The sequence below is a fragment of the Emydura macquarii genome, unplaced genomic scaffold (assembly GCF_026122565.2).
Source record: "Emydura macquarii macquarii isolate MOO-44397 ecotype Brisbane River unplaced genomic scaffold, CSIRO-AGI_Emac_v2 contig_3223, whole genome shotgun sequence".
Taxonomy (NCBI): Eukaryota; Metazoa; Chordata; order Testudines; family Chelidae; genus Emydura; species Emydura macquarii.
In genome coordinates, this window is record NW_027133360.1 from 833 (window position 1) to 11,329 (window position 10,497).

The 10,497-nt window shown below is 38.5% G+C and overlaps 1 protein-coding gene across 2 annotated transcripts; it reads right to left on the bottom strand.

Annotated features, from left to right (window-relative positions):
- Window positions 1-222: 222 nt before the first annotated feature.
- On the bottom strand, window positions 223-10,379 carry LOC137142522 (germ cell-less protein-like 1). Of its 2 annotated transcripts, XR_010916955.1 has the most exons (7): window positions 10,100-10,379; window positions 8,382-8,527; window positions 8,061-8,148; window positions 6,356-6,523; window positions 2,907-2,996; window positions 1,298-1,360; window positions 223-449 (listed from the first exon to the last, which is right to left on the bottom strand). XR_010916955.1 is itself a non-coding variant. In XM_067531928.1 (4 exons), exons 1-4 carry the CDS (start codon window positions 10,133-10,135, stop codon window positions 6,395-6,397), a joined length of 399 nt encoding a protein of 132 aa, XP_067388029.1. In that variant the 5' UTR covers window positions 10,136-10,379; the 3' UTR covers window positions 5,087-6,394. The 2 variants fall into 2 exon arrangements, 1 of the variants encoding a protein (XP_067388029.1); XM_067531928.1 differs by lacking the exons at window positions 223-449; window positions 1,298-1,360; window positions 2,907-2,996 and having other exon boundaries at window positions 5,087-6,523.
- Between the last annotated feature and the right edge of the window lie 118 nt (window positions 10,380-10,497).

Below are 10,497 nucleotides of genomic sequence, written 5' to 3' on the forward strand. Positions count from 1 at the left end.
CCCATGGGCAGCCAAGCACTGATTCGGCAGAGCACCTAAGCATATGCCTAGGTCCACACTGAAATCAATGGGACTGTGCACTTGTCCAGTACACTCACTTAATAACTCCCCTTCTGCGAGAGGCACAGAGCTTAGGTCGATGGGGTTGGGTAGACACTGCACTGCTCACATCGACTGTTGCTATCTTTCAAGAACCGTCCCACAATGCCCCGCACTGACCGTTAAATCGGCGCAAGCACTCCCAGTGAGGACACGCCCTGCCGACATCAGGAGCGTAGTGTGGACACGCAAAGGCGATTTAATTACTGCAGTGGCTGTACGTCAACGTAACTTAGGTCAACTTAATTTTGTAGTGCAGACTTGTCCTTAGTGGCTGTGGTTTCCCAGGGCTGGAAATCTGAGAGCTTTCAGTGGTCCGAGGCGATAATGAACCACGTCTTCTCTGGGAGCTTAAGACAAGCAGAAAGAATTGTGTTAATGCCTGTCTGTCTCCATGTAACAGATGCCTGAAAGGGGAATATGAGACCCATGTATCCAGTGAAACACTGCTAACCTGGCACTGATGGGATACTCCTGAGTTTGAACAGCACAGAGGAGCTTGGTGTGGGAAGAGTGCCATCTGCCGGTGTGCAAAGGCATGTTCTGTTACACAAATCAGAGATTTTAAGACCAGAAGTTATGATCATTTACTCTGACCACTTGCGTGATATAGGCCATAGAAGTTTGCCCTGCACACATATGTTCATTCTATCCCCAGTGCGGGGGCATGGAGCCTAATTCTCAGTTGCTGTATTCTCAGCATTAGAACCAGGCAACATTTTTCAGCAACAAATGCAGATTTGGTTTGACCGAAAAATGCTGCAAACTCATGTTAAATTTGCTTAATTGATTCATCTGAGGGGTGTGGGGGGAGACATTCTGAAAGAAATGGAAATGTTCCATTTGGACATTTTTATCTTTTTTTTTCCAATTTGACTTGACTTCATTCTGAATTTTAGTTCAAGTTCATTTAAAAAATAACAAAAAAAAAAAAAATGGTAAAACAAACTCAAAAATGGAATTAAGTATTTTATTTCTGGTTGAATGAAAGTTCAGCTGGAAACACTTATTTTCCCCAGTGTGCACATTCACTGCAGTGACAGGACGGGTCACTGTAGTTAATCCACCTCCACAAGAGGTGGTAGCCAGGGTGATGGAAGAATTTTTCTGTCTACACTGGGAGCTAGGTCAATGAGGATTTTTCACACCTGTGAGCAACTTAGCTGGGTAGAATTAATTTTTTAGTGTAGAAACTCACCGTGTCTTGTACAGGTCCCTCTGCGCAGGGGTGAATTTCACCACATCGGCATGAGCCTGGCTCCTATCGAGATTAATTAATACACAATCCAGTTAATTAATGGGAATGACACACATTAATAAAACAATACCCATCCCATAGTTTTTCATAATGGATTACTTCAAATTTCTTCAGCAAACAAGGGGGTATTCCACACCCCAATTTATAATACGAGTCAGTAAACCAAGCCACAGGCGGGAAAACAATTTCCAGCCAAAAGTTTTTGTGGCAAAAAATTCAGATTCAGCTACGCCAAAACATTTTGCAAATTTCTGTCAGTTTCTTCAAATGGTTTAGGTTGAAAGAAACCTAAACAAAAATTCAATGAAATGAAAGTGTTTTGTTTTGGCATTTTCAAAATGAAAATGTTTAGATTTGTCAGTTCAAAAGGACTTTTTATTTTCAGGTTTTCCTTTCAGTTTATTTTTAAAAAGAATCAAAAATATTTTAACAAAATGTTTCAGTTTTCTCTAAATGAAACATTATGTTTGACCCAAACTGAATTTTTTTGTTTGGGAAGGGGAATAAGCTATTTCACTATAAAGCCTGTTTCTACGGGTACAACTGGGTTCACGTTGGCGATTGCACTGGTATAACTATCTTAGTAAACAAAAAAATCACAGCCCTAACCAAAATAGTTATACAAAATCCATCTATAGACCTCAAAGTGCTTTACAAAGGAAAGCAGTATCATTCCACCCATTTTACTGATGGGAAACTGAGACACGGGGAGGGGAAGTGACTTGCTCATGATCATTCAGCAGGTTAGGGCAGAATAGGGACCAGAAACCAAGTCAGTACTCTGTCCATTTGGTTACACTGCCTTTACCTCATGGTGGTGCTGATAGAAAACATTCGGGCTCTAGTCAATTGCAGGCTCATAAGTATTTAGGGCCTGATCCCAAGATGGCCTAAACTGGCCTGCACTGACTTAGACCAGAGAAGGTCTGGCCCTTAAAGTCACTTGGGTTGACTGATGGGAATCTTCTGGCATGGTTTCTACTGTCAGTGAAAGATTGCTGTGTTCATGTATTTGTGGACTAATTTCCTTCCCCCTGATGTGTTCTATGCTAGACACCCCTGCCACACAGAATATCCATCATGTATCTGCCATCCAGATCTCCAGCTTAATTCACACCCACTTTCAAGGCCCTTTTAAGCTGCTGGAGTGGCCTACAGGAGCCGGAAGTGAGAATCGAGCCCCTAGAGTGCAGCAGAGAACTGCTGAAGGAAGCTCTGCGATTTGCTTTGGAATGCTGAAACTAATTTCCTTGCGCTGCAGGTGATACCCAACCTTTGTCAATCCTGGGTGCGTAAAATTCAGTTCCTAAATCCATCGTTTGGTACCTAAAATTGAGCCACCTGCTTTTCAAAGGTGCTCAGAAAGTGGGGGCTCCCACTGAGATCAGAGACGTCACTAACGTTTCTTGGATGGAGGGACTGGGAGGCAGCATTGTCCAATCGAGCAGGCCCTCGACTGCTACTCTCGGACCTCAGTTCTCTTCCTGGCTCTGCCAGGGATCTGGTGTGTCACGCTGGGCAACTCACTTCCCATCTCTGTTTGCCTTACCATGCTTTAGACTGTAGGCTACCCGGGGTGGAGATTTTCTTTCACTAGGTGTTTGTACAGTGCCTAGCACAATGAGGCCTCTAGGTGCCCCTGGAATACAAATAAGAACAATAAAGTAGAGAAGTAGTAGTAAAAATACACATCTGACAGATAGATCCTCATGCCAGTTACCCCAGACTTCAAAAACTCTGGAACGTATGCAACTGAATCTCTGGTCTGGATTGTGATGGGAGAGGGGGAACTCAAGAACCCCACTACTTTGGCTCCCCCTGCACCATTATGACAGCACCCACCTAAGTGAGAGTTCTTCTAATGAACTCTTTACAGAAGACTTGAAGCATCTGATTTACACAATGTTAACTCTGACAAACCCAGATAACGAAGTGTGTCGTGCAAGTGAGTAAGGGCTCGATTGTGACATGGGGTACATTTACACTGCACATGAAGTCTGGGGCTGTGGGACCCGGGCTTGTGGACTGAGTGTTTCCAAGGCCATGCTTGAGTGTCCACACTACATCGCAAACCTGGATTTACAATTGCTGGACCTGAGTCTCACAGCTGTGCTAACACACCCATACTGCACTGTGCTAGGGTGACCAGACAGCAAGTGTGAAAAATCAGGATGGGGGGTAACAGGTGCCTACATAAGTAAAAGTCAGAGTTTCCGTTTTTGATTGGGGGAATAGTTACCTACCACCAAAATACATACACAACTTTTAAAATATATTTTATTGCCTTTCATAAAAGACTCAATGTTTCATTTGTTTGGCATCACATTTAACGGAATAAGGCTCATCCCTGCAAACAAGTAAATATCTGGTAATACTCAGCATTTATCTACCAAGTGCTTCACAAATATTAATCCTCAACATCCCTACAGAAGATATTCTGTTATCCATTAAACCTTGGCTCCCCATATTCTTAGGTATTAGACAGAAGGCTAAGACTTCATTTTAGCACTGTCCACAGTGTAACAGACAGCTCAAATCAAAATCCAGAACAAAAAATAAGCTAATGGCTTGGGGGAAAGGTGAGGGTCACTTTTTTCACGTGTTTGACTTTGTATGTAGCGAGCATTAATAGACTACCAAAACCAGTTATAATTAGGTTATGGAATGTCAGGGATTCATAGAAGCAGTGTTTATAGTATTCTTGCTAAAGCACTGACTTTGAAAATTAAATACATGGTGCAGATCACTTATATTTATGAAGCCTACATTTTTCTACAGAGCCCTTGCTTTTTCTTATTACAATCCCACTGAATTCTTGGTTAAATAGGAGGAAGAAGAGATTAATATTAGGAAGTTTTTCCCAAGTTGAGCAAGAACAAGGGGATACTCTGAATTGAAAGGCAATACATTTAAACTGGCAAGAAATTTAGGGTGTACAGACATACAGCAATATCACTGCAGCCTGATGTCATATAGGCATAACTTAGTAAGGTTCAGAAAAAGATTCGGTGCCTATGTAACTACCACCACTGTTATACCAGCAGCATAGCACCTGCAATCGTCAGGCTGAAGGCATCTGACCAAGTGGGTTGCAGGCCACGAAAGCTTATGCCCACAGAAATTTGTTAGTCTTTAAGGTGCTACAGGACTCTCGTTTTTGCTGTATACAGACTAACACGGATGTAAAAATTATTCTAACAGCTGTGCTTTGAAAGGCCAAGAGAGGCTCAAGAGCAAAGATCAAAAGTACAACATCAATAGAATTAAAGAAATCTAAATGAGAAATATCATCAATGCTCAAGTTCGGAAAGAACACCTACCAGCCAGGCCTCGGTTTTAAAACAAAGCAGCCTGAAGTAGACAAAAATAAATGTGATTTTTTCCCCCTCAAGTTACCAAGCATCAACACAATTCGCACAGAAATCAATGGGCAACAAGAGTTCTCAACTATTTGAACAATCTAGCCACTTATTTAGGTGCCTAAACAGGAATTCGCTCCCAACTAAGCTCCCAAGTGTGACTTTTTTCCTTCAGGTTCTAGCAGGATAAAGATTTCCTCTCTGCTATTGTCAAACAAACACACACACACAAATCCCCAATTCTGACATTGTCACACAGCTACTGCACAATAAACACACAGGTGATATCCACCAACATTTTTCAGGGTGACTTACAAAATAAAGATATTTCTGGCAGAAAGGACAGATTAATGAGCACTGCACTATTAAATCCACTTTCAATGATTTATTCACAAGTTGTCACTGTTTTTGTATTTGTATCCTTGTTACAGTGTACAAAGGGTTCCATCTTTTTCTGACAATATTAACATTAAAAAATAGGCTACCTAAAAGAGGCAAAGTTCTCGCTTTGCATCCAAAAATCTGTAAGTAGGAATTCAAGATATCAATAGACAAACAAAAACAAAGCAGTATGTACAACACTAATACAGAGTGTACATTTTATCCTGGACTTGGATCAGTTAAACACCAACTTGGAAATGAATCCTTTGCTCTCAGCTCCTATTCTGGATCCTATGACCTTGCTTAACTGATGTGAAATTTGTGTTAGCACGTATAACTCAAAAAGCACTCAAAGGTCACAAGTTCCTGAGCTTAAGTGGGATACAGATTCCCAATGAAAAGTTAAAACAAAAATTTAAAGGAAGCCAAAATGTTTAAAAAAACCTGATATTTGGTATACACAAATACATTAGGAGTCAACTGAACCCTTGCTGAAAATTGTGGCTATGTCAATAGAAAGACTCATGTTCTCAATACATTAACAAAATGCATTTCTGAATGAACTGGTCTGAAATTTTCAGACTTGTCTTCCTGTTGGACTAAAAAAATGGGGAACAGAAGATAAAATATTTTCCACAAAGTTAAAAATATGGCCAAAGATCAAGAAAAACAAATATACATAGGACCTGTGGAAGGCTTAAAAACTGAAATGGGTCAGAAAAACTGTACAACAGTTAAATAACTATAATGAAAATTAAAGGGAAAATTTAGCCCTGATGTGAGGGCCACTGGAGTCAGCGGAATTTGGATCTCACTATTTACAGTTCTGTTACAGAGCACAATCCAGTGATTAGCAATGGAAAATTTTTCCACCCAAATCTTAAGTAATCAGGAATTTTACAAACAGGTTAGTAACATTTCATTCACACATTCACTTTTATCCGTTAGCCCCAGATCTCCCCACCCCTCACCCCCTTCCTAATCTAAACAAAAACAAACAAACAAACTTGCAACAAATTTCATAGAAACTTGGAATGGCTGTTCTCTGGTAATGTAGAACAGAAAATACAAGTGAACAAATTTATGGTATAACTAGTTTTAGCCTATGTGGTTTCAGATCTTTTTTTCAGATATGCATAGGAGTATATTGAGGATAAAGAGTAGCCATATATATTTATCTGCTACCATGTAAGGCCTTTTTTTTTTATTTGTCATAGCTCTGTGCATCAGCAGGGCATTTAAGTTAAAGCAGGCATACAGTTGTGAAAGTGCTATTGTGTTCCACTGAACAGGACTCTCAGTTTTCTGGGTTATCTAGCAGTCCGTCACTCTCGGGTTTCTTCTCTGGTGATGTATATAAGAAGTTACAGCAGATGTACAGAGGAAAGATCAGAAGTCTGCTATCCAAGTTCATTACCACTTGTTCCTGTAAAGAAAATATGAAGGAACACTTTCAGATAAGTTTAGAGCAATAATTCACAGTGTTGAATAAAAATAAAGTGTGGTATAAATGACTGCACATAATTAGAAGTGCTAGAATGGATTCAAATGAAACTGCGAAAGACCAGAATTTCCATCTAACTGTTACCTACAAAAAGTAAAATGGAAATCTTCATCACGGAACTTAAGTTATTTTATAAATTCACATCACCGGGTATGACGAAAAAATCAATACATTAAGCCAAGATTATATAATAATTCACTTTCTAGCCTTCTCTACACACTACCAGCCACCTTAAAATGAAATGTTTTATTATACCTTGACTGCCAAGACATTCTCCACCCTGCCAAACCTCTCCCTGTTTCACTCCCTCAATCCCCTTAACCAAGGATGAGGATCAGCTAGTGCAGCAGGTGGCCAAACCACCTCTACCCAGCAAAGAGCTGTTCCTGGGCAATTTCCTACCATTTAGTGGTTGAAGCAGACTAGATAATCCAGCCCATTATATATGAATTATTGAATTACTCATATATATATATATATATATATATATATATATATATTATATATATATATATATGATATATATATATGAGAGGGGCTAAAGTTTCTTGGTAGTGGAATTAGTCAAAACCATTTTGGCTGTCACCCTCAGAATGAATTTGGACCCACTGAATTTGGAAATGTATCTATAGGAATATTTGAAATTTACAAAGAAACAAACCCTGTGTGCATCTGCCACACAGACATTGCCATTATCAGGAAATAAAGGAACGGATAGTAAAAATATATATATGAAACATGCTCCCTTGATTAGAATACAGACCCAAAAATGAAGATCTATGCGTTGTCTTTAAAAGAAAACAAACAAGTAGCAAGACAATGAATTCTAACCAGGGTCCACATGACAGTCATGGCCCAAATTCTGCAATTTATTCCTAACAGAAAGATGTCAAATTAGCCCTGAATTTGTCCTTTACACAGGTAGGCGCTAACAGACATCTATTTTCAATTCTCAGTAATATACTGGAACATGATTAAAAATACAAGATCTGCATATATTTGATATTTAATATTAAGCTACTTGCTACTATAATTGGAAAAACTGTGCCAATTGTAACTGCAAGTTTTGGTAACAATCTAATGTAATTTTTGGCTAGCTATGGAAAGACTCCTTCTTTCACTAGCTTGTTAAATCAAACTTGGTTGACTTCTCCAATGTTAAAATTCTGGTTAATAAACATTGTTAAGAATAGTAAGATAATGGAGTATATTTTCAGCAGTACCCTGAGAATTTCATTGTAGCCAGGAATAAAATCCAACTAAATATTCAGATTTAATTCTCCCATTTAAGCTAGTGATATCAACTTTCATTTTGTGTGGCAGAAGCACTTCAAATTCCATGCTTGCAACTAAAAATTTAACTGAAGTTTTTTAAAAGAGCACTAATGATTTTCTCAACTTTTTTGATGCTTTGGACTATCCCCTCTCCCTATTACTAGGTTTAAAAACACAAACATACCTGATCTTTCTCAAAGGTCAGGATCTGATATCCTGTGGTTCTACTGCAAATAAGTTTCCCACTGCTATCAAAAGAGGCCAGACGTAACCTAGGGATATAATGAAAAGTTAAATTACTTGATTTAGCCTCCTGTAACATTTTTCTGAGGCTAAAGGAAGAAGCCAGCTTCTCACAGGGAGACAGAAGCACACATTGTCATATTCCATATTTTGTGTCAGTGAAGATGTCATCTGTTAAACCAATTCAAGTAGGAAATCAGCTGAAATACTGGAATTAAATATAAAAATTTCAATGAGATATGAATTGTTGGCCATTCCTCACCTGAATGCTATGTTTCTCCGTGGTTGCAGACTGACTGAACCACTGCATGGCTGATTCAGTGTGTTTCGTTTGAAAATGATGTAACGATTTGTATACGTGACAAGCAGGTCAAAGCCAAAGTTAAACCCAGTCCATCGCCAGCAGTACTAAAAAACAGAGAAAACGTGTAAAACCTATTTTATTTCAGTGGGCTATCAAAATATGGCATTTTTTACTCTGAAGGATCCCAGGGCCCTTCATAGCTTTACAAACATACTAATTCCCAAAATCTGCATCTGAGCCACTATCCCAATGCCTGCATGGAATCCTACTGAAACAGTGGGCTCTGTATGGGTGCAAGCATCTACTTAGACAGATCTGATTTAAGAATCAGTGATTACTTCACCAAACACTGAAATGCAACCACTTCGGGGCGGGACACCATCTAGCTAACATCACACAATGAAATTACAGAACTGTTTCTATGTATCTCATAGGAGCATTGCCAATTGAAACAGGCGATGCGTTTAGATAGAATAGTTACATAATTGCCCTACCTCGGAATTTGATCAGGCCACCAGCTCTAGTAGCCACTTAATTCTTACATAGAGCCATGGGATTATACACAATCAGGTTTCAATTTAAAACCATCTGTCCATAAAAGATTTTATAATGCACCAATTGCCATAATATCTCTAAGTAGCATAACTCCAGAGCCCCTGGACCATGGGTTAAATAAACGCATGAAGTGATTACTTCAAACAACAGATCCTTCAGTTAAATGAATTTAGCGTGTAGTTGGGAAACAAGTCTTCACCTTTCTAATGCTCCTCTGTAAAGCCTGCTATGTAAGGATAGACACAACATACTTCCTGTATTAAGAACCAACCTTTAGATATTTACTATTAAATTATGTCGTCATCTTGAGTATTAATGAGTTCTATTGTAAAAAAAATGACTAAAATAGGCACTAAGGAGTTCCATATTTAATTTGTTGGTGATTTGCATAACAATATACTCTGTTTCTGGATGTAAATATATTTTTATCCAATTGCCAATCCTGAAAACTTAACCTGCCATCTAATAGGCAAGCTAAGTTCTTTGTTTGTCACGCCCCATCACCAATGAAGTTTTTGGAACCCAAATTACGCTAGACATCTAGTCAACCCTACTATCTTCAAATGATACTCTCAGCTACACCTGGATAGCCCCATCCTCTTCAAAAGCTTTGCTCAGGTGTAAATAATCAGAATCTAACAAACAATTCTGTACAAGAAAAAAATACATACCACTATCTTTGAAGGTGTGCTGGTTCTGCAGAACAGTCACTTTTCAGAATACAACTACACTAAGATTTTACGGATGGTATTATGATTATATTTAAAATTATATTTAAAAACACATTTTCCATTAGTTTATAGAACTATAGTTAAACATCTCAGAAGTTTAATAACTCAACTTCATTTTTTCCTCTAAAAATGCTCCACATTCAGACTCTGTTTTATAGCACTAGCATGATGACTTTAGTGATATTTTGCTAGCAACTATGTAAGCTGTCAAGTATTGTTATTCTTTCAATAAGGGGCTTTGTTTTATTTGTGGGAAAGTATCATTTCCATTATAATCTTGTTTTCGGTGTAGTTTCTGAAAAAAGCCACTAAAGACAAAGTTTCTGAAAATACGTTAACACGTCTGATATAGCTTTGTTTTGTACAAATTAAGGCATGGTTTATACTTACATCACCATCCTTTGCAAGCTTCCTACCACACCTCATGCTGTTTCCTTCAAGTTCTTCTTTATTGATTTCTTGAGGCCTATGAATGTATGAAGTAGACCATTTTGAGAATGATTCTACAATTTCTTGTTTACTTGTAAAAAAGAAATATCAGTAACAGCAGCAAGAAAAAGCTCTGTGGAATTTCAGTACATGTCAGCTTCTAAGTCAGAATGCAAGTCAGTTTCTTATTGTATTTTGATCTGATCTGTCTTTTACTGAATATAAGCCTTCTAGTTCCATTTTTTTGTCCGGCTCTGGCTTCTAGCTCAGCTCTGCTTCTGAATTATCAGTCTGAGGCGAAAACAGACTGAAAACCACTCAGTTTAAAAAAGGAACAGTTTCCTCCATTTCCAGCCAAA

Excerpts from the sequence above, each read along its gene's own strand:
- LOC137142522 (XM_067531928.1), bottom strand. The coding sequence starts at position 10,135 with ATGAGGTGTGGTAGGAAGCTTGCAAAGGATGGTGAT. Across the intron at positions 8,528-10,099 it reads AGCTTGCAAAGGATGGTGAT|TACTGCTGGCGATGGACTGG; the intron begins GTAAGTATAAAC and ends TCTGTTTTTTAG. Across the intron at positions 6,524-8,060 it reads TGACCTTTGAGAAAGATCAG|GAACAAGTGGTAATGAACTT; the intron begins GTATGTTTGTGT and ends TTTTCTTTACAG.